The sequence below is a fragment of the Erythrolamprus reginae genome, chromosome 2, assembly GCF_031021105.1.
Source record: "Erythrolamprus reginae isolate rEryReg1 chromosome 2, rEryReg1.hap1, whole genome shotgun sequence".
NCBI classification, from domain to species: Eukaryota; Metazoa; Chordata; class Lepidosauria; order Squamata; family Dipsadidae; genus Erythrolamprus; species Erythrolamprus reginae.
The window spans coordinates 44,777,346-44,802,186 of NC_091951.1; the positions used below are offsets into that span (position 1 = coordinate 44,777,346).

General features: G+C 42.0%; 1 protein-coding gene across 2 annotated transcripts in view; it reads right to left on the minus strand.

Moving 5' to 3' along the window:
* Positions 1–7,831: 7,831 nt before the first annotated feature.
* Positions 7,832–24,841, minus strand: part of KLHDC8B (kelch domain containing 8B) — a 75,758-nt gene continuing 58,748 nt past the window's right edge. For both annotated transcript variants that reach the window (XM_070738038.1, XM_070738039.1), the window contains exon 6: positions 7,832–9,790. In XM_070738038.1, the coding sequence (XP_070594139.1) occupies positions 9,594–9,790 (197 nt within the window). In that variant the 3' untranslated portion in view covers positions 7,832–9,593. The remainder of the gene's footprint in view (positions 9,791–24,841) is intronic.

Here is a 24,841-nt window from a genome sequence, read left to right on the forward strand (position 1 = left end):
CTTGGATTCAGAACAAGAGTTAATGATCCCGCCACGCATGCGGAGAGCGATGCATAGGCAACAACAACTGAGAGATTATTATCAAAGAAAATGAGGCCACCTGTGGTTGGGTGGGGCTGTGGTAATTAGTGAGGCTGCTATAAATAGCAGCCTGTGGGTTTGGCCATTGTGGAGGATTATCTGATCGTTGTGTTTCATGACTGCTTTGCTGACTTTGACCTTTTGTGTGCTGATTTTCCCCCACTTTGAAATTAAACCAGAGCAAAGTGTGTTTCACTTTGTGAAAGAAGAAGGACTGTGAATTGCCTCACAGCTGCAAGCTAAGTATCACAGAACTGATCAGGGACTTGTACAAATTACCAGTTTGTTTGGAGACGAGTGCTCTTTGCTATACAAAAAGAGGGCTTGGTTTAAGTGAATTTTCAGTATAAAGAACATTGTTTTAAATTTTCAAACGTGTGTGTGTCTGAAATTGTATCTGGGCATTTTTTGGAGGATTCTACCAGAGAGCTCGACAGAACAGTAACTGGTATCCTTTTTTTAAAAAAAAAAATTTTGGTTTAAATTTAGCTTGTTTTCAGCAGTGCAAATCTGAATAGATTCTCCTTGTTTTGTGGCAGGGCTATGGGATAAGGAAAATAGAAGGAAGTCTTCCCAACACCCGGACTTTGATTGACTGGATCCCCTTGAAGACGGAATTAGAACGCGACAGGCCCCTCGTCTCGAGTTACCAGACCGATTTCCACGCCAAGGGGAAGATTCCCCAGCTCTTAATCCAACACCACCTCCAAAAGCAATCCGTCCAACGCATCCCCAGCACCACCTACCAACATACCTACCACAGCTACTGCTTGCCTCAACCCAACCCAAGCACACTCCAAGAGCAGCGCTTGGCCAAGGATCCCAAACAGAAAGATCCTAAAACTCCTGCCTCCGGTGAGCCTAGCACTCCGGCCTCTGGTGACCCTCCAGCTCCTGCCTCCAGCGAGGCCACGGCAACGGACGACACCACAGCCACCGAAGCTGCCACTCTGGCAACTGCTTCTAAACATCCCGCGCTGCTTCTTCCACCCCGACTGACAGTTTTTGACTGTTTGCACTGGCATAATTGTTGATCGCACATCCGAAAGGTTCTGTTCATTTGACTGAGGAAAATGAAATGCTCTTTTGTAAAATGATAAAAATGAGAGATAAATAAATAAAAAACTTGATGGACTGTAGAGTTTTTTGCCACAGTGGAAAATATTGTGTAGCTCACAGCCAAGTTCTGCCAAGGTAAAATATGTGCTATGAATGGCAACAGGAAGGATCCTTGTCAGTTTTATGTTTTCAAGCACACTTCCTTGGACAATTTTTCTAACAAAGGAAGTGTGTTTGGGGGTTTTGTTTTTTGTTTGGTTGAAGAAAAACTTTTTGTTAAGCTTGTCAAAGTTTATTCGTAGCATATAATGTCATCATCTTGTATTTCAAAATAAGTAATTGAAATGAAAGTTTTGTGGCAGGAGAACTGGGTAAGGAGAGCTATTCATGAAAGGTAGCAGGCATGAAGAATGAGCATCAAAGCTTGTGAAAGAGAAAGCTTCTTTATTGATATCTATCGTTAGTGATTTCAAAAATGATTTTCTTGTAGATCAGTGGTTCTCAACCTGTGGGTCGGGACCCCTTTGGTGGTTGAACGACCGTTTCACAGGGGTTGCCAAACTCACCAGAGTCTAATGATAGATTCTGAGGAGGATGAGCCAGGCCCATCTTGGTACCCTGGGCCAGTGGTTTTGCCAGCTGATGCAGAGACTGAGAGTGAGGGAGAAGTAGACCTGGATGAACCTGAAGGACCAGCAGAGGTGGCAGATATGCCAATGACAGTAAGGTCTGACTTAGAGGAAGAGGAGGAGGACCATGAGCCTTTGCTAGATGTCCACTTTAGAAAACTAAGAAAAAGACAAGAACACTTGTATGGGAAAAGGAAGTAGTCTGTAGTTTGTTAACTCTAGGGAATTGTTGACCACTCCCCATAGGTATTTAAGGGTGGCGGATGGGAAATTCGGGGTGGAGTTTCAATGCTTTGCAATGGAGTCAGTTGACGTTTGAGGTTTTAGCCAGGTTACGCTAGCCAACTGTTATTTCCCTGCTAAAATCCTTGGAGTAAAAGTGCCCCGTCTGCGGAGATGCTGAAAAGCTGTAAATGTAAGTCAGTGAAACTGGACACTCGTTATCTCATGAAGGAATTCGCAATTAGTTTTGATCTTCGGCAGCAGCCTAGCCACAGGACTGTTGTCTTTTAACTCCTCTCACTGAGAAGCTGCCAAGGTGAACTCACATGCATGAATTTGACTTGTATAAATGGCGTTTGCGATATAAAAATATGTATTTGAACTATCAGGGCGTGGATTCCTCCTTTGTTTTCAATCTGCGTTGGCCCGGGATAGAACACCTAAGACCAAGGGGAAAGACAAATTTTCCATGGTGTTAGCAACTAAAGCTTCTATTTTGGTGCCTTGGAACATATTTTTTCAATCAGGTGTTTACAGTGAGGGTGTCTTTCTGACTGTCCTGCCAATCAACTTAAAGCTCTGTTGGGAGAATTGGCGCTAGACTTATGGTTGGGGATCACCACAACATTAGGAACTGTATTAAGGGGTCGCAGCATTAGAAAGGTTGAGAACCACTGTTCTAGATCTATCATTAGTGACTTTTAACTTTTCATATGAATAGATGGATAATAATCATACTTGTTAGATTGGATTTTAATTCAGCCGGGTCTTGGTCAGAAAAATGTCATAACCTTTGGTATGCATTAAACTTTTGTAGGCCACCATTATTTTGAGGTATTGGATTATTCTCTCCTTAACATTATAGCTTGAAATTGGAAATTAAGGAACTATTAATAGCAAAATCTTGTAACCCATGACAGAAATACATCCAAGGTCCACATTTATGAAGTATTATCAACAGATGATGATTTAATTTGTTCGATCATTATATCTAAGGTCTAATGATTACTGGTAATAAGTTCATATGCTGTTGGGTATGAATTGTGTACAGCCAAAATTGTGCTGTATTTTGAGTGTAGTGTTTGTGTCCAAATCCAAACACAGTGGATGAAGGTGGTGCTGTGGATATTGCCTACCTGGACTTCAGCAAAGCCTTTGATACGGTTCCACATAAAGAGCTGATAGATAAATTAGTGAAGATTGGACTTAATCCCTGGATAGTTCAATGGATTTGCAGCTGGCTGAAGCGTAGACATCAGAGAGTTATTGTTAATGGCGAGTATTCTGAGCAGAGACAGGTTACAAGCGGTGTGCCACAAGGGTCTGTTCTGGGTCCTATTCTTTTTAATATGTTTGTGAGTGACATAGCGGAAGGTTTGGTAGGGAAGGTTTGCCTATTTGCCGATGACTCTAAAGTATGCAATAGGGTTGATATTCCTGGAGGCGTCTGTAATATGGTAAATGATTTAGCTTTACTAGATAAATGGTCAAAGCAATGGAAACTGCAGTTTAATGTTTCCAAATGTAAAATAATGCACTTGGGGAAAAGGAATCCTCAATCTGAGTATTGTATCGGCAGTTCTGTGTTAGCAAATACTTCAGAAGAAAAGGATTTAGGGGTAGTGATTTCTGACAGTCTAAAAATGGGTGAACAGTGCAGTCAGGCGGTAGGGAAAGCAAGTAGGATGCTTGGCTGCATAGCTAGAGGTATAACAAGCAGGAAGAGGGAGATTATGATCCCGCTATATAGAATGCTGGTGAGACCACATTTGGAATACTGTGTTCAGTTCTGGAGACCTCACCTACAAAAAGATATTGACAAAATTGAACGGGTCCAAAGACGGGCTACAAGAATGGTGGAAGGTCTTAAGCATAAAAGGTATCAGGAAAGACTTAATGAACTCAATCTGTATAGTCTGGAGGACAGAAGGAAAAGGGGGGACATGATCGAAACATTTAAATATATTAAAGGGTTAAATAAGGTCCAGGAGGGAAGTGTTTTTAATAGGAATGTGAACACAAGGACAAGGGGACACAATCTGAAATTAGTTGGGGGAAAGATCAAAAGCAACATGAGAAAATATTATTTTACTGAAAGAGTAGTAGATCCTTGGAACAAACTTCCAGCAGACGTGGTAGATAAATCCACAGTAACTGAATTTAAACATGCCTGGGATAAACATATATCCATCCTAAGATAAAATACAGAAAATAGTATAAGGGCAGACTAGATGGACCATGAGGTCTTTTTCTGCCGTCAGACTTCTATGTTTCTATGTTTCTAAGTGGTACCTCTATCTACGAACGTGTTCAAGATTTTTTTGCCTCTTCTCAAGAACCATTTTCCACTTACAAACCTGAGCCTCCGAAACTGTAACCGGAAAAGGCAGGGAGAAGCCTCCGTGGGGCCTCTCTAGGAATCTCCTGGGAGGAAACGGCCAGAAAAGGTGGAGAGAAGCCTCCCTGGGGTTTCCCCAATGGCACGCATTATTTGCTTTTACATTGATTCCTATGGGAAAAATTGCTTCTTCTTACAAACCTTTCTACTTAAGAACCTGGTCACGGTACGAATTCTTAACTAGAGGTGCCACTCTATCCTTAAAGAAGTGAAAACCAAAACGTGTAGCCATCAATTTCAAGGTTGGCTTCAAGCTTAAGATGGACCTTGGTTAGCTTGCTTTCTAATTTATTTATTAAATTAGAGGCCACCCATCTCAGTCCCAAAAGTGCTTTTTCAAAGAGGCAACTGAACGGTCTGGTTTCTTGGAAGATATTTCACTTCTCGTCCAAGAAGTGGCAAAACATCTTCAGAAAAAAAAAACCCCCAGAAAGTCCTGTTGCCCCTTTGAAGAAACACCTTTGGGACAACCTGGATGACTGAAAATCTCCATAGACAGCCATCTCAGTGTTGCAGTGGTTTTAAAGCTTCCTGGTGGCCACGTTTTCATCCTTAATCAGAGGCTTCCTAAAATGCAGTTCTGGTAAGCTGTTACTTAATCTGTGCATTTGACTCTTTCAGGAGGATCTTAAGGGCCTTTGTCGTCTTGGAGCGAGATATGTATCTCAATGACATTTCTATTCTACTGTGTGCCTGTGACACACTGCCTTTATTTTACTCCCAGCCTTTATATGGGGGGGAGGGAGGAAGCTTTAGGCCGTCCTCATTCTTACATCCTCTAAGGCAGTGTTTTTCAACCAGTGTGCCATGGCACACTAGTGTGCCGCGAGACATGGTCAGGTGTGCCGCGAAGCTCAGAGAGAGAAAGAAAACAAGAGAAAGAGAAAGCAAGAGAGAGAAAGAAAACAAGAGAAAGCAAGCAAGAGAGAGAGAGAAAGAAAGAAAGCAAGCAAGAGAGAGAAAGAGAACAAGAGAGAAAGAAAGCAAGAGAGAGAAAGAGAGGGAGGGAAGGAGGGAGAGAGAAAGAGCAAAAAAGAGGAAAGAAGGAAGAGAGAAAGAAAGGGATGGAGAGAGAAAAGGGGAGAGAAAGAGGGAGAAATAGAACAAAAGGGAGGAAGAGAGAGAATTTTTTTGTCCAAACTTTTTTAGCCCCCCTCCCCCCCAACTCAATGTGCCCCATGGTTTTGTAAATGTAAAAAATGTGCCGCGGCTCAAAAAAGGTTGAAAATCACTGCTCTAAGGGTAGCATCAAAATTACCTTGGCTTGAAGCCAACGGATTGCAGTTAACTTGGCACTGTTATATAGCAGTTGGGAAGAGGCAAGATTAGTATTGGCCATAGGGACAGCTAGTTTTCCTCTTACTCAAGACTGGCCATCTCAGTTTAGGGGAGTACAACATGGCTTCGACCTGTTTAGAAGCATCTCTGCAATTTGGAATTATGGAAATACAGGGTTTTAGAATGGGGGATTGATTCATTTGAACATCCACTCGCAGCAGGGGTGAAAGGCTCATGGTTTGCTCGTGTCTGTCAGTCGTCGGAGAGTTGGTCATGAAGGCAGCGCGAGGCCCCGTCCAACCACCTGGATGGCGCCATTGGGGTTCTTTTACCCTCTGCGCAAGCGTAGAACGCTTTGCGCATAGCAACATAGAAGATTGACGGCAGAAAAAGACCTCATGGTCCATCTAGTCTGCCCTTATATTATTTCCTGTATTTTATCTTAGGATGGGTATAGGTTCCTGTGAACATATTCTCCTGAGTCTTCGGAGAAGGGCTGCATACAAATCTAATAAATAATAATTATTATTATAATGATGTTTATTACAGGCATGTTTAAATTCAGTTACTGTGGATTTACCAACCACGTCTGCTGGAGGTTTGTTCCAAGCATCTACTACTCTTTCAGTAATAATATTTTCTTACGTTGCTTCTGATCTTTCCCCCAACTAACTTCAGATTGTGTCCCTTTGTTCTTGTGTTCACTTTCCTATTAAAAACACTTCCCTCCTGAACCTTATTTAACCCTTTAACAATCTCTTTACCTTGTCCTCCAGACTATACAGATTGAGTTCATTAAGTCTTTCCTGATACTTTTTATGCTTAAGACCTTCCACCATTCTTGTAGCCCGTCTTTGGATCCGTTCCATTTTGTCAATATCTTTTTGTAGGTGAGGTCTCCAGAACTGAACACAGTATTCCAAATGTGGTCTTACCAGCGCTCCATACAGTGGGATCCATCTCCCTGCTTGTTATACCTCTAGCTATGCAGCCAAGCATTCTACTTACTTTCCCTGCCGCGCTGGTGGATGCTCCTGTGCTCATTCAGGCTTTTCACATGCAGTTTCCGCACAAGCAGGGTTCAGGGGAGGGGCCTTCTGGGGGGGGGAGGGGATGATGTGGTTGGCTCTGGGCCAGCTCCTGCAACGAGGAATGTGGATGTTGGTTTAAGAGAATCCTCAGGTTCCCAGAGACTTGTCTTACTGCCAGTAGCTTCTGACAATGAAGTCATTGTCAAGGTCAGATGCTGGGGGAGAAGAAGAATTGGACAGAGAGGTGGAGGCAGTCAGCCCATTAGCTAATGATCCCATTAGTGAGTCATCATACTCGAGGAGGATCGGTTAATAGATGCTTGTTGGTGCAGGTTTATGATGAGAAGGGAACAACTGTCCAGGTATCTTAGAAGATAAGGGAGAACACCTTTGACTGAGGCAATTAGGCTAATGGGATTGCTGATAAATTACCAGCGTTGCAGAGAGCGCATGTGGGAGTTTATCCGTTTGGAGTAGGATACCTCGTTCCAGGACTTTCAGAGACTGTTTTGCATATTTCACAGCTAACGAAATCTTGTGGACTCACTTGAAGAGGTTTGGCTGTGACGCTCTCACAGCTTCTCTTCCCTACTCTATTTGTTTTTGTCTCTCGCAGCTTGCAATCTATGTGTGAGCTAATTTTCTCAGTTTAAAGTGCGTGTGCATAGCATTATTTTGGATAAACTGTTTTTCTGTTTACTCTGCAACAGCGTGTGTTTGAATTTACATTCCTGACTTAATTGGGGCTCGTAACGTGAAGCCTGGCGTAACAAGAAAGAGAAAAAGAGAAAGAAAGGAAGAAAGAAAAAGAGAGAAAGAAAGGGGAGGAAGAAAGGGAAGGTGGAAAAAGGGAAAGGAAGGACTACAAACCTGGCATAGATGCAGCTTCAGAGGGTAATCCAGCGCTGGGAGGGACCTGGAGGTCATCTAGTCTAGCCTTGTTCCAGCAGGACATAGTTAAAGTGAGCTTCCGTCTTTTGATCCCCCAGTCACATGACTACATAGCCACACCCACCCTATCACATGACTCCGACACGTCCCCAGAACCGGTAGACAAACATTTCTTAGATTTCACCACTGGTCTAATCCAACATTGAATGAGGATATAACCTGACAGTGAATCAGACAGCTTGCCAGGGGGGAAAAAATCCAGATTTTTATGACGTGAGGCGCTACACCACCTCCCAGGCACTGAACTAGAGGGCACCTTATGTGCTACATGAGACACACAGAGTTAGGAACATACCACGTGGGGTGCAACGGCTACACCCAGAATCCTAGAGTCAACTCAGCTATGCAGCAAGAGAGGCATCAGCACAAGGAGAGCGATCACAACTTGAAGCAAAAATACTGGAGCACCTGCTCCGTGGGGGACACCGCTTCCGGGTTCCTCTTTCCTCAGACCCAGCTGAAGGAACGTTGCCATCTTTCATAAATTAAAGAGACAAACTATGCTGCCCAAACAGGCTTGGCTAGAAGGCAGCTTTGTAATGACTTCATTGCAAATGGGATCTCCTGAATTCAACCAACTCGGGTCATCACTTACCCCTTTTTTTCTTGGGGACGATTAAATAGCGGGATGCCATGGAGGAGTCTTAGTAATGCGGCAATGACAGACTGCAGAATAGCTGAGCCACAGAAAGGGGGAGGGAAGATCTTCCAAGCTAGAGAGCTTCAACAAAGCCCCCAAAAATATATATACAGTGGTACCTCTACCAACAAATGCCTCTACTTACGAACTTTTCTAGATAAGAACCGGGTATTCAAGATTTTTTTGCCTCTTCTCAAGAACCATTTTTCACTTACAAACCTGAGCCTCCGAAACTGTAACCGGAAAAGGCAGGGAGAAGCCTCCATGGGGCCTCTCTGGGAATCTCCTGGGAGGAAACAGGGGCAGAAAAGGTGGGGAGAAGCCTCCGTGGGGCCTCTCTAAGAAACTTCTGGGAGGAAACAGGGCCAGAAAAGGTGGGGAGAAGCCTCCGTGGGGCCTCTCTAGGAATCTTCTGGGAAGAAATGGCTGGAAAAGGTGGGGAGAAGCCTCCGTGGGGCTTCTCTAGGAATATCCTGGGAGGAAACAGGACCGGGAAAGGCAGGGAGAAGTCTCTGTGGGACCTCTCTGGGAATCTCCTGGGAGGTAACAGGGCTGGAAAAGGCAGGGAGAAGCCTCTGTGGGGCCTCTCTAGGGAGGAGGGCCTGCACCCTCCCTGTGGTTTCCCCAATCGCACGCATCATTTGGTTTTATATTGATTCCTATGGGAAAAATTGCTTCTTAAAACTTTTTCACTTAAGAACCTGGTCACGGAACAAATTAAGTTCATAAGAAGAGGTACCACTGTATATTAAAATAAAAAAAATTAAAATGACAGTATTCTTGTGGTATGTTGGCTTTATATTCTATTGCAGTGGAATATAAGTAAATAACCCAAAGGAAGTAGAGTAGAACTGGAGAGGTTTTTTGCTCATCGGGAGGCTATCACCCAGCCGCTTCGATCAAGAGTTCACCGGGACCAAGCCCAAATTCCCAATCCTGGTCCTTTGGAAAGCTATGCGAAGATATTTGCAGGCTGTTTATCGAAAGAATCGGCCGCGGTCAAAACCTACTTTGGTCCCTGGCACTCGGAGCTGCTAAACTGCTTGACCCCCTCCTCCTCCTGCCTAGCCTACAGAACAGACTGCTCTGGTCTCTGAGCTACTTGATGCTTTTGCAGACATGAAATGAGTCATTTGCAGAACGGCCGAAAAACAAAGGAAAAGTCACTGCAGCAGGCCTCCGCGCCGGCAATAACGCTCTTCTCTCCCTGCTCCCTTCCTCGTGTGCGAACGCTGTCGTCAACAGGCACTTTTTGAGTCCTTCCTTGGTGCTGGCGGGAGGAACCTTTTCGTAACCCTGTCCGATCAGACCTCTTCCTGTAAGCTCAGGGCTTCCACCGCATCGCTGGGGCCTTGAGCCACCCCTCCGATCACAAAGAGTAGGTTGGGTGCCTCCAAACTGGCGCAAGAGCAGCGCCCGGTCGGCATGGAGGGCAAAGGCTCCCATTTCTTCTTAGCCAGATTAAATCCTTCTGCCGATCCCAGGGGACTGGACTGGTTCCCTAGAAGAAGGAGAAAGAGGGAAAGATCGGTGAATTGAGCGGGCAATTTTTTTTTACCCAACTGAGACTTGGACGGCATTTGTCTCCAACTGCAATGCCACGCGCCGAAGGCGTCAAAATCACGCACTCGGTTCATTAAAAGAGAACTGCACAGCTGAATTCTACCAAGCCAAATATCTCCCAGGGTCTATTGCCAAGCATGTCTTTGCTGCTGAAGCGAAAGATTTGACAGGATGAGTTGTGGCGCTTTTTGAAGGCGAGAGATCTCTGCAAGCCTGGAGCCAAAATTAAAAGCCGGAAACGGTGCTGAGAGATCTGGGCTCGCTTCCTCACAATAGATCTCATTGCCAACGCCACCAGCCCTGCCTGCTGTGACTTCTCCATGAAAGCCTGAGAGGCAGTGCCGAGGGATTCAGGATGCATATTTTTCTAGCTCCCGTTTCAAATCAAATCTTTTTGGATTTATTTATTTCGTATAGAGAGTGCTTACACTTTATCTTTAGATGTTGTCTGCCTGCCTGTCTGTCTATCTCTATGTATGTATGTGTCCATCCATCCATCCATCCATCTATCATCTATCTATCTATCTATCTATCTATCTATCTATCTATCTATCTATCCTATCTATCTATCTATCTATCTATCTGTCTATCTGTCTATCTGTCTATCCGTCTATCCGTCTATCCGTCTATCCGTCTATCAATCTATCAATCTATCTATCTATCTATCTATCTATCTATCTATCTATCTATCTATCTATCTATCTATCTATCTATCTATCTATCTATCTATCTATCTATCTATCTATCTATCTGATTTCTATTCCAAAACATGTTAGAAATCTACAATATAATCTACATTTAAAATACCGTCTTAAAAATTAATCAATCAAAATAACACCAAACAATTTTTTTCTCCCCAGCTTTCATGTCAAAGTTATGATTGTATATTCAATCCATCAAATGGCGTAACCTCACACGAGGACGCTCGTGGGCGTAAGATTTCAATGATTTTCGGCGGTTTTTTGCATCCACGCATCCACGGAAGCGAAGAAATCAGCAAAAATCGGCATCCTCGCACAATATTTTACTTCTGGCGCATGCACAGAAGCCGAATCTTGCGCCAATGCGCCCACATGTGCCCACTGGACACATGCTTGCCCACACCGGTCTCTGGAAGTGCATTGCTAACACCGGAGATGAAGACCCCTACATTGTCCAGAACTATCCATCGCACAACACCCATAAAGCCCTTCATGGCACCAGACCAGATTATCTCAGGGACCGCCTTCTGCTGCACGAATCCCAGCAACCAGTTAGGTCCCACAGAGTGGGTCTTCTCCGGGTCCCGTCAACTAAACAATGTCGCTTGGCGGGACCCAGGGGAAGAGCCTTCTCTGTGGCAGCCCCGGCCCTCTGGAACCAACTCCCCCCAGAGATTAGAATTGCCCCCACCCTCCTTGCCTTTCGTAAGCTACTTAAAACCCACCTCTGCCGCCAGGCATGGGGGAATTGAGATACTCTTTCCCTCTAGGCCTTTACAATTTTATGCATGGTATGTCTGTATGCATGTTTGGTTTTTATAATAATGGGTTTTTCAGTGTTTTTAGTATTGGATTATTATTGTATGCTGTCTTGTTATTGCTGTTAGCTGCCCCGAGTCTCTGGAGAGGGGCGGCATACAAATCCAATAAATAATAATAATAATAATAATAATAATAATAATAATAATAAGTGCTACTGCCAAACTGCACAATAGAAATTCTGATACTACTCTAACAAAGGTGCAGAAGGAACTTGGTTACACAAGGGTGGAAGTGTAAAGAGGGGAGCAGAGTAGAGGCATGGTGGTCAGACAGACCACAACTACTCGCTGCTTGGGCTCATCACAAAAATCTATCCATACAAAATATTTTAAAATGCTTTTCGCCCCGCCTTCCACTCTAAACAGGATAAATGGCACCTCAGAAAGATGGTAAAAAGTCACTAAATAATCTGTAACTGAACTTCGATCCTTTTCTGTTCAAAAGGGAGGAAAGTGAAATAACAGAAAATTGTTTATTTGGCTTAGCATAAGTGGAAATTAAGTTACATTCAATTTTAGAGACTGTCCTGAGTTGAAATACTGTATGTCTTATTGTCTGAATGCCTTCCTGTGTCAAGTGTCACCTTCAACCAGAAAAAAATCCTGTTCCTACAAATAAGGCAGATCAATCTTTAAGAAGTCAAGAGAAATCATTTTCAACCCAATTGGTCTTATATCCTTTTGCAAGAGGTATAAGCACACGTAGCATACCCCTGAAAATATTGCCAACATTAGATTCCTCTTCTTATAAATCCATTTTTAAAAATCCACAAATGCCACAAGGCAAACTCACAAAGTTTATAGGAGGCAGAAGATGTTATTTACCTTACTAACTCTATTTATTACCTGAAAAGGTGGCTAAAGTGCAGCAAAACACAGAGTCTATCTTCATTCATTTTTTTATCCCAGTCCGGAAATAGTAGATATATGACCCAATATTTTTTACTACCAGTTCTGTGGGTGTGGCTTGGTGGGCATAGCATGGCTTGGTGGGCGTGGCAAGGGAAGGATACTGTAAGATCTCCACTCCCTCCCCACTCCAGGGGAAGGTTACTGCAAAATGTCCATTCCCTCCCGATCAGCTGGGACTCGGGAGGCCGAGAATAGATGGGGGCAAGGCCAGCCAGAGGTAATATTTACAGATTCTCTAAACTATTCAAAATTTCTGCTACAAGTTCTTCGAAATGTTGTGGTTGGCTCTGGGCCAGCTCCTGCAGTGGGGAATTTGAATGTTGATTTAGGGGAATCCTTGGGTTATCACAGACCTGTTTTATCGCCAGCAGAATATCGCATAAATTAAATTAACCCATATCGCATCTCAGACATCAACACCCTTGAAAATGTCCAAAGATACTTCACCAGAAGAGCCCTTCTGTCCTCCACTCGAAACAGAATGCCCTACGAGACTAGACTTTCAATCCCGGGCCTAGAAAGCCTAGAGCTAAGACGCCTTAAACAAGATCTAAGTATTGCCCACAAGATCATATGCTGCAACGTCCTGCCTGTCGGTGACTACTTCAGCTTCAACCACAACAACACAAGAGCACACAACAGATTTAAACTTAATATTAACCACTCCAAACTTGACTGTAAAAAATATGACTTCAGTAACCGAGTTGTCGAAGCGTGGAACTCATTACCAGACTCCGTAGTGTCATTCCCAAACCCCCAACACTTTACCCTTAGATTATCTACGGTTGACCTATCCAGATTCCTAAGAGGTCAGTAAGGGGCGAGTACCAGTGCACTAGAGTGCCTTCCGTCCCCTGTCCTATTGCTCTCCTATATCTCCTATACCTTTCTTCTATTCCTATATCTCTTCTTCTATTCTTTCATTGATATGGTCTATTACTTTATCTTTTCTATTCTTTCATAGATATATTTTACTATGAGTATCTCCTCTATAACCTTCATCCTGTATTTTACTATGTGTAATATATTCATTGTGTATTGGACAAAATAAATAAATAAATAAATAAATAAATAAATAAATAAATAAATAATCGAATCAGACAGTGTAGTTGACTCACAGCCAGGGACAGACCGTGGAGAAGAGGAAACAGATGGAGAGATGGGTGCAGCCACCCAACCAGTCAGTGCTCCAATTAGTGAGTCATCAGAACCAGAGGAGGACACACTTGTGGATTCCCGTGTGCTCAGGTTTATGGTAAGAAGGGAGCAGTAGCACAGGCGTTTCAGAAGGTAAGTGAGCACACCTGTTCAAGGGGTAATTATGTTAATGTGTTTTGCGATAAATTACGGGCATTGGGAACCATGGGCTGTGGGCGTTTATCCATTTGAGAAAGAGACTTCTGAAAGAACATTGCTACAGCTCGTATTATTCAAGGACTTCTACTGAACTTTGGACACTTCACTGCTGTTCTGTTCGGGTCGTATGTGACCCGAAATCAAGTTTGAGTACCCTGTAAAACATTTTCCCTGCATATCTGAAACTTGAAATTTCATGACTTTTCATCATTTCAGGGGTTCTCTCTATGAGAATTTTTTTTGGGGGGGGGGGCGCTTAGTTTTTGCTGGGCACCCTGACCCGGACCGAAAACTCTTCATTTGCAGTGCTTATGTTTGGTCTTTTTGAAAGCTTTTTTCACTTGGAAAATAGTCTGAACATTTCTGCACACAATGGAATGAAAATTGAAATGAAAAAAGTAAATCTTATTGGTTTATTTTGCTGATATAATGCACGCCCCCCCCCGTTTTTGTGAAATTATTTTCAATTTATGGATAGTTTTGCTTGCAAAATGCATTCTATTTTACTAAAGTTGTTGTGGGATTGGTAGCTTGAACATTTCTGAATATAAGAAAAATATAAAGGAACTGAAAAAAATGATTCTTATTGGTTTTTTAACATCAGAAATAAGGCCTTCTCCCCCCCTCAGCTGCTTGCAACCATTTTCACTTTTTATTTTTTTATGCTCCAAATCCGAAATATTCTTTAAAATCTTAGGCATTCATTTACTCAATTTAACAATGCTGATCATCAAAAAATATTTTTGGGGTGGTGGCTAATTGTTTCCTGGGCAAAAAAAAATCATAACTTCGAGTCTGTTTCTGTTCGTATATGACCGGACCAAAAATAATTTTTTTAGGTACTTGAATTTGATCTTTTTGAAAACTTTTTCAACTGGAAAACTAGTTTGAACATTTATGAACATAATGATATGAAAATTGAACTGGAAAAATTGAGACTTATATTTTTATTTTGATCAAAAAGCCCCTCCCCCCATCCTTTTTGAATTTCGTGTCAATTTCTATTTTTTAAGGCTACAAATCCCTAAGGAATTTCCCCCCAAAAGGTTTGATATACTAAATTGAACATTTCTGAATATAAGAAAAATATAAATGAACTGGAAAAAATGGTTCTTATTGGTTTATTTTTGCCACAAAAGGGCCACCCCCCCCCCCTCGGCCTTGCTGTGTGCCATTATTGTCACTTTTTATACATATTTGGCTAGAAATATTTGGAATATCCTTTTGAAAATCAACCACATTGTAGCCAGAGAACTAATTTTATGAAACAAATCCATTTTACTAAAAAAAAGTATGCAAGTTTGAAATTAACAGCATAATTTTTATATAAATTGAAATAATTGAACACAGGGGGGGGGCATACATTTCATCAACAAAATAAACCAATATGCATCAATTTTTCCAGTTCAATTTTCATATCATTATGTTCAGAAATGTTCAAGCTACCAATCCCACACCAACTTTAGTAAAATAGAATGGATTTTGCAAGCAAAACTATCCATAAAGTGAAGACTATTTTAAAAAAAACGGGGGGGGGCATACATTTCATCAACAAAATAAACCAATATGCATCAATTTTTCCAGTTCAATTTTCATATCATTATGTTCAGAAATGTTCAAGCTACCAATCCCACACCAACTTTAGTAAAATAGAATGCATTTTGCAAGCAAAACTATCCATAAATTGAAAAAAAATCACAAAAACGGTGTGTGTGTGTGTGTGTGTGTGCATTATATCCGCAAAATAAACAAATAAGATTTACTTTTTTCATTTCAATTTTCATATCATTGTGTGCAGAAATGTTCAGACTACTTTCCAAGTGAAAAAAGTTTTCAAATTGACCAAACATAAGCACTTCAAATGAAGAGTTTTCGGTCCGGGTCGTATGTGACCCGAACAGAAGATTTGTAACTTTTTTCGAACAGAACAGCAGGGTTAAAAAACTCTTGAATACTTTTTTGGCGTGGGTGGCTGTGGAGATTTACAACCATCTTATCTGCTCTTTTGTTTTGGCATGCCCCGGCATTCAAGGACTTTTTCGGGTGAGAGTAATTTCACTCCTATCCGAGCTTGTGTTTTCAAGATTGCTTGATAAACCTGCTTTAATTTCTTTGTGACTGTGTGTGTGTGTTTGAAATTCTTTCCAAACTCACTGGGGGCTAATTGCCATAACACGAACTACTGAAAATTCCCATTACCGGTTCTCTAGAACTTGTCAGACTCTGCTGAATCCCACCTCTGATGTGACCTCATGTTTTTATGTTCCTCATGAATGGTTCTGGAGAATTCCCATAAATTATACAAGGAGTTGGCTCTACTACTCCTATTACCTGCAGTTCTGACAGCATCCTTGGACTGGTTTGTAGCTCAGATGCTTGGGCTCAATTCATTGGATGTGCCAGAACTTAAACTGGAATATTTTGGCTGCACAACATATCTCTTATCAGGCAATGTTCAGAAGAGCACATATTCCAAATCTGTTTTTCCTCACTGCTTAATTCAGAAAAATGCTGCTGGCTGAACGCCAGGCAAGAAAATACTTTCTGACTTGTGTTGAATGCAGTAAGGTTAATGGATGCTGAAGAATAGGACTAAAATGGACTGGCTAGGCCTTTGCTGCATCGTATCATTGTGATGATCAGCGTTAGCAGAGGAAAAATAATGGTTTTACTCCTAATCCACTTGTTTTTGCCTCGAAGCCACCTACTGCCTCTGTTCTTCACTAGCTTTGGCCCAAACAATTTGTTGATAGTTTTCCCCAAGGGGAAAAATGTTGTTAGGAAGAACCGGTAGTGGGAACTGAACTGGCAGCGATGGCCAGCTGGACATGCCCCCGAACCAGCTCTCTCTCCTCGACTCAAAACACTCCACTCCACTACGATGCCTAAAACACGATCTAAGTGCCCACAAGATCATATGCTGTAATGTCCTGCCTGTCAATGACTACTTCAGCTTCAACCGCAACAACACAAGAGCACACAACAAATTCAAACTTAATATTAATAATCGCTTCAAGCTTGACTGTAAAAAATATGACTTTAGCAATCGAGTTGTCGAAGCGTGGAACTCATTACTGGACTCAGTAGTGTCAACCCCTAACCCCCAACATTTCTCCCTTATCCACGATTGACCTCTCCAGGTTCCTAAGAGGTCAGTAATGGGCGTACATAAGTGCACCAGTGAGCCTTTCGTCCCCTGTCCAATTGTCTCCCCTTTATCTCATATATCTTTTCTTCCTTTCATATATCTTCCCTTCTATTTTTATATCTTTTCTTCTATCCTTTTCTTTATATATATTACTACATGTCTATTCTCTTCAATATGTATTGTGTATTGGACCAATAAATAAATAAATAAATCTTGTTTTTTGCTTTTGCACATGCGCAGAAGCCCAAACCCACCCTGGAATGGATTGTAAAAAGTGACATACAGGAGAAGGATGAAGCATCTGCTCCTGGTACTCCGAGACCTGGTCTGTCATCACACCTTATAACTGTCTAGTTTGATTCTGCAACTCAGTAAAACAGACACAGATTTCAGATCATAATCAGATATGCAGAAAAAACAGTTGCTACCAACCTGCCTTCCATTGAGGACCTGTATACTTCAGGAGTTTAAAAGAGGGCTGTGACTCTGAATTTCCTTTTGAGAAAACGTACATGGACTTCTCGTGGGAGTCTGTTCTGTCTAGCGCAGAGGTCCCCAACCTTTTTTGCACCAGGGACCGGCTTTCAGCTAGACCAGTTTTCCATGGCCCGGTGGGGGGGGGGGGAGCTAGCTGTCAGCGGCGCCGTAAAAGGGGCGATCAAGAGAGGAATGGGTGAATGAATGGACGGAGGGTGGGAAGGAAGGAAGGAAAAAGGGAAGGTACAGGAACAGAAGAAGGGTGCAAAGAAGCAAAGAAAGGTGTGAAAGGGGAGAGTAAGAGAGGAAGGAGTGAAAGAAGGGAATGAGGGAGGAAAGAAGGGAGGAAGGAAAAGGAAAGCAAGAAATGGAGGGAGGAAAGGAAGGAAGGAAGGAAGGAAGAAGGAAAGAGGGAAGGGACAGGAACAGAGGAAGGAAGCAAGGAAACTTATGAAAGGGGAGAGTAAGAGAGGAAGGACTGGAGGGAGGGAGGGAAGAAGGTAGGAAGGAGAAAGAAAAGAAATAGAGGAAGGAAAGGTAAAAGAGAGAAAGAAAAAGAGCAAGAAAGAAAGAAAGAAAGAGAAAGAAAGAAAGAAAGAAAGAAAAGCAACTTCAAAGAAAGGCTCACTGAGCATCTCTCACTCTCTCTCTTTCTATCCCTCTTTCTTTCTTTCTTTCTCTTCCTTTCTCTCTCTCCTCTTCCTTTATCTCCTCTTTCTCTCCCCCCTCTCTCCCCCTTTCCCTCTCTCTTTCTCTCTCCCTCTCTTGCTATCTCTCCCCCCTTTCCCTCTCTTTCTCCCTCTCTTTCTCTCTCTCCCCCCTCTCTCTTTCTCTCTCTCTCCTCCTCTTTCTCTCTCTTCTTCTCACTTTCTCTCTCTTGTTTTCTTTCTGTCTCTTTTGCTTTCTCTCTCTCTCACTCTTTCTCTCTTGTTTTGTTTCTCACGCTCTTTCTCTCTCTTGTTCTCTCTCTCTTGCTATCTCTTTCTCTCCCCCCTTTCTCTCACTCTCTCTTTCTCACTTTCTCTCTATCTTGCTGTCTGTTGCTTTCACTCACTCTCGTTCTCTCTCCGTTCTTCTCAGCGGTGACGCGCGAAGGCTTTTCTTATTTTGAATACAGTATTCCGAGTGGGCTAGCAGGGAGATAGGGAGCGCGCGCAAAACCGCCCGTGCGCCCCCGACATTGAATATCACCTTCCGCCGGCCCCGCCTCTCATGCAGCCCCCTTGCTGAGAGCCCGGGGCGAAAGTCCTCTCGGCAAATGTGAGGCGGGCAGGGCGTGCGTTCCGGGTGCGGGAGGAGCTGCGGTGAAAGGCAGGAGGTGGCAGAGGAGCAGAGGGGGCAAATCGGGCGGGCGGTGGGCAGCGCGGAAAGGCCGAGGGGGCCCTGGTGCCGCGGACCGGCTGAAAACCCCCAACGGCCCGGTCCCGGTCCGCGGACCGGCGGTTGGAGACCCCTGGTCTAGCGTATGAAGTTGTAAGCCGGTATACCTCGTCCATTTGTGCTAAAATTTCGTCCGTTGGTTTATCAATGATTTTAGCTATTATTGTCGCCACCATGTAAGGAAGGTCTTGTTGATCGGTTTCTATGATATTTTGGAAACGCAAAAAAAAGGCTGATTTCTCGAGCTCCAGGTTCATAAGGGACTCTTCCAGGGATTTGTTGGTGTATTCTGCCTTCGCTTCTGAAAACTGAAATTTGGTATCCATCCTGTTGGTTAATTCTTCAATATTATTTATTTTTTCTGTATTCTTGGTAATTGTTTCACAAACGACTTCCATTTGGTCTTCCAATTTGTTCGTTCGCTCCTCAAGATGACCCGCGTGTTCTTGAATTTTCTTGATGTCCTGCTTCATTTCTCCCATCGTTCCCTTTATAGATTCAAAATTAATATCTAATGTGTCTTGCATTTTGTTCATCTTCTCCAATAAGGCGTTTAATGATATATTGGGAATTTCCTGTGTTTGTTGTTGGAGAGATGTTTTGTCTGACAAGTCAGCTGAACGTTGCTGGGTTGAATTTGGTGTTGCAGGCTGATTGGGGTTTTTCTTCCAAGATTTCATTAAGGTTGGTTGATTTGAGGTAGACATTTTTGTATTAAGGAGAGGTCGTTAGAAGAGTATATAGATGGTATGTATGATGTAGTAAAGGGATGTATGTGGTGTAGAGAAGTGTATGTAATGTTGTCAGAAGTAATGAAGTTAGAGTGATTAAGGTGGTATAGAAAGTTGCAGTATATGTAGTAAAGGTTTTTTGTTTTTGTTTTTTAAAGATACAGTTAGTAGAGAATTGTTAAGAGAATATCAGAATTTGTTGCACTTAAGAAGTAGCAAGAGAAAGAAAGTTTACATTTAGGGTTCAAATTATCAATAAAATAGCATTTAAATCAGTATGACTCCAGTAGTAATATCTCAATGTATAGAAAAGAAAAGGAAGGGGAGAGAAAATGGAAGGAAGTAATAATTCAGTAGTACAATTATTCGATATTCAGTATAATGGGAAAGACAGTCAATCAATCGGGGGGTTACTCTATTAAGGGTTTAAATCAGTTGAATCAGTTAAATTGATTAAGTCAGATAAATCTTAAAACATTAAATTACTATAAGTTATAGAATCAAAAAGAAGTCCAGTTACTATTTGCTATTTAAAGTTAATTAAGGATAAATAACAATAAAGTCTAAAGCTTAATATTAATATAAAGTAAAGCTATCAACTCAAAGTAATCTATCAGTATATTCTACCTAAATATAGTACAATCTATCTTAATATAATCTATATAAATAGTTCAGTAGCTAGAGTAAATATTACAATTTTTTATGTATTACACAATTGGATAAGGAGGTTTTGTCAGTGTATATAGTCCAAAGATATCAAAATGAGATTTAAGTAAATTAGAAGAAAAGCAAAATTCAATCCAAATCAATCCAAATCAAAGAGTTCGTGGTTCAACAGTATGGTGCTATTAAATTGATCAAGTTCGGTACAGTTCGGTTCAGTTATATTGAGAGTTTGATAGAAAGATATTGGTGGGGTATAAATTCAAAAAGTAAGGTCAATGATTTTGTTAAGACTTTTGTTTGTAGTTGATGAGATAAATTTTAGTGACGAAGTTCCAGGGAGGGTGAGAAAAAAAAGAGACAGTAGAGGATTAGCAAGTTGTCCAAAGTTCCGGATCTATGAATGTCCAATATTCAGGTGTCCTAATATCAAAATGTCCAAGTTGTTCAATTTCAATTTCCAAGTATCCAAAAGTAATCCAATATATGCAAAGATGTCCAAAAAGAAAAAGGATAATAGTAGTGGAAGTTAAAAAAAAAAAGCAAAAATATCTTATCTATGTATGAAATTCAAAAATAAGCAAACTTTATTTATATTAAAGGAGGGAGGTAAAAAGTAATGAAAATTAAGGCAAAAAAGGGTATGGAAAGGAAGGGTAAATGGTAGGTAGAAAAGTAGGGTCGGGGTTTTCCGGTTGCTGTTTTAACTCTTATCTGCTTTACTTTTTTTCCAACTAATCAGGGTGTTATTTCAAAGACAAATAGATTTTTCTTGTTGCGGGGGTTTAAACTTTCTCCTACCTTCAAAACACGTTACTTAAACCTTCTCTCCTTGCGAAAATTTAAAGTGTAGCTGATAGTTCTAAGGCAAGTCGAAATCACAAATAGACGTGGCGAAAATTCATTCTAAAAACTTTCAAGTAAATTCTGCCAAGTCATCGTCGCCATCTTTGCCAAGGGGATCGTAACACTCACAGATCGAAGTCGCCGCCTCCCGTTCTTCAGACTCAAAAAAAGAGCCGGGATGTCTCTTTCGCAAGGAGTAAACCAACACGTATACCAGAAATCCAAAAACCGTCCTCAGTCCTTCTGCAGCAAGCAATAACACCCCCAAAGGTATTGGTCGTTACCGCGGCTTCCAAAATAAAGCAGAGCGCAGCGCTTCCGGATCAGCAAAAAAAAGCTGATCTCTTTGGTTGATGATTTGGGGGATCTCCCGTCCCCCGGGGGGGGTCCGCCGAACACCCCCGGATGCACGTAAACTTCCCCTCAAAGACCTTGGGCTCTACGGGTCCGCGGTCGCCCGATAGGGCAATCAATCAACGCAAAAGGCCAGATGTAACCCGGAGAACCGGGAAACACACAGCGACAGCACTGCACCACAACCGGAAGTCTTCCCACAACCGGAAAACCGGAAAAAAAAAAAAAAAAGAGGGCTGTGAAAATATTGACTGACCCCTCGCATCCTGGACACAAACTGTTTTAACTCCTACCCTCAAAACGTCACTACAGAGCACTGCACACCAAGACAACTGGACACAAGAACAGTTTTCCCCCCCAAACTCCATCACTCTGCTAAACAAATAATTCCCTCAACACTGTCAAATCATTTACTAAGTCTCCACTACTATTAATTTGCTCATCATTCCCATCATCCATCTCCTCTCACAAATGACTGTAACTTCGTTTCTTGAATCTTTACAATTTATATTGACTGGTTTCTAATATGACTGAATTGCTTATTTGTACCTGGACTATCATTAAGTGTTGTGCCTTATCATTCTTGATGAACGTATCTTTTCTTTTATGTACACTGAGAGCATGCGCACCAAGGTAAATTCCTTGTGTATCCAATCAGTCTTGGCCAATAAAGAATTCTATATTCTATTTTATTTTATTCTATTCTATTCTATTCTATTTTATTCTATTCTATTCTATTCTATCCTATGCTATGCTATTCTTACGTCCACCTTGAGTAGCAGCATCCTTTCTTGCCCTTCCAAATAAGTTTGCATCCAAAGATTTTTGTACCGTATTTACCAAGTGACCTAGTTTTTCACCTAAATGATTCTGGCATGATGTTTGCTGACCCAGCTGAAAACATGTCCTTCTCCACCCCACACCCCTCTCTGCTTTGAATCTTCATAAAAACCACAGTCAAGTCATTTCAGGACAACTACTTATACAATTCTCTTGATTACCAGAGAACAGTATTTGCAAAAACTGTAAACATTAAAGAAACTGTGAGTAAAACAGCATTAGCCTCTGTGTTCACACAGGTGTATTACTCCTCTGATTTTCCTGCAACAGGGCCAACACCAGAATCCACTCTCAGTTATCACATTAATTAACAATCCCAACCCTTTTCCTCGTTTGTAGAACATGTCTCCAAACAAAGAAATCCATCAGAAACAAAAGTTTCACCACTGCACATCCAAGAATGACTTGAAGAAGGGGATGGGACTTTTTGCCTCCACCAGTTGGATGAAGCTCTTTCCTCCGCAGCAGCTGATAGGCCGCTGCATTCTCTCCCTCGCCCAAAGGCCCCTAGCTCTTCGCCCCAGCCCTTTCGTCACAAAAATCCACATTCAGCCACAGCCTTTTGGCCACATGGGACACTTTGCCGCCATTTAATCAGAACAGTTCTAACAAAATGCTACTTTTGGAAGGAAAGAATGGGACAGTTTGCTCTTTCATACACACACACACCAGTTGAATGATAGAGATGGAAGGGGCCTCAGTGGCCATCTAGTCTGACCCCCTTTCTCATTCAGGAGACTTACAGAATGATAGAGAGGGAAGGGACCTCAGTGGCCATCTAGTCTGACCCCCCCTTCTCATTCAGGAAACTTACAAAATGATAGAGAGGGAAGGGACCTCAGTGGCCATCTAGTCTGACCCCCCCTTCTCATTCAGGAGACTTACAGAATGATAGAGAGGGAAGGGACCTCAGTGGCCATTTAGTCTGACCCCCCTTCTCATTCAGGAGACTTACAGAATGATAGAGAGAGAAGGGACCTCAGTGGCCATCTAGTCCTTGAAGAATGACCTAGTACTCAACTCGCATACTCTCAGCAGAAGGTTAAGAATACTTGTCGGCTTTGGTGTCAAGATAAGGGGGTGTTTATGCATATGTTTTGGGAATGCCCAGTAGTGCAGAACTTTTGGAAAGAAGTGCAAGAGGACACCAATAGGATGTTAAACATTCTTTGCACAATTACAAAGGAAACGGTGGTATTAGTTAAAATGAACGAGATGGGAGAATTTAGAGAAACAAAAGGAGCAGTGATAGAAAGCGCTTAAGCGGTAATAGTCCTAGCCTGGAAGGATGCGACAAAATGGACAATACAAAATTGTTATTGGTACATGGTGGATCATATTCAGTTTGAGATCATGGTTAAGAGGATGAATTCGGCCAATGAAACCAATGTGCGGGAACTGATGGGACGATGGGACAAGGTAAGAGGCTATGTGGTCAGTAGAATTTGAGACCAAGCTGTAAAGAATAAATCAGCATCACTTTATAATATGTAAATAGATATATTGCTCTGGAGTTAAAACGGTATATACAAAATACGCCCCCATTTTGGTGGAGGGGTATAAATGTTGTCTAGTGGCAGGCACTTAAACACTGAGCACATTGTTATACGTTGTATGTTGTGTGTATAGAAACATAGAAGTCTGACGGCAGAAAAAGACCTCATGGTCCATCTAGTCTGCCCTTATACTATTTTCTGTATTTTATCTTAGGATGGATATATGTTTAAATTCAGTTACTGTGGATTTATCAACCACGTCTGCTGGAAGTTTGTTCCAAGCATCTACTACTCTTTCAGTAAAATAATATTTTCTCATGTTGCTTCTGATCTTTCCCCCAACTAACTTCAGATTGTGTCCCCTTATTCTTGTGTTCACTGTATGTTTTTTTGTTATTGATATTATAAAAAATAATAAAAATATTAAATTAAAAAAAGAATGACCTAGTACTCAATTTTAACTTCATGTTAGCCATATTCCTATATCTTCTTTTCTATTCTTTCTCAGATATATTTTACTATGAGTATCTCCTCTATAACCTTCATCATGTATTTTACTGTGTATATAGATATATATATACCCACTAAAACCCTCATTGTGTATTGGACAATAAATGAATGAATGAATGGATAAATAAATAAATAAATAAATAAAAATATGAAGTTAATCCTAAACTTACAACCCCAATGGTAAGAAACAGAATTTTCACTGCTAAGGCAGTTGTTAAATGAGTTGCATTCAACGTCATGATCTTTTTTCCACGGTTATTAAACATCCAGTTGCAACCCAAATGAAACGGTAGTGAACCCAATGTGGCTTTTCCCACTGACTTCACTGACTGAGGCCATTTTGGGACTTCAACATTGCCACACCGGAGAAGAGGGCTGAGGGGGGGGGGTAGAGATAGTTGGGGTGTTATAGCCACTGACAGGTACACAGCTCCACTAGGAAAATCCAGATGTGTGTGCAGTAGGACACCCCCGCTACAGAGCAAGATTTCGGCTATATTCAACATTTTTTTGCTTCTGCGCATGCGCGGAAGCAAATATATGACCTTTAAAGCCCTTCATGGCATCGGACCAGAATACCTCCGGGACTGCCTTCTGCCGCACGAATCCCAGTGACCAGTTAGGTCCCACAGAGTGGGCCTTCTCCGGGTCCTGTCGACTAAACAATATCGTTTGGCGGGACCCAGGGGAAGAGCCTTCTCTGTGGCAGCCCCGACCCTCTGGAACCAGCTCCCCCCGGAGATTAGAACTGCCC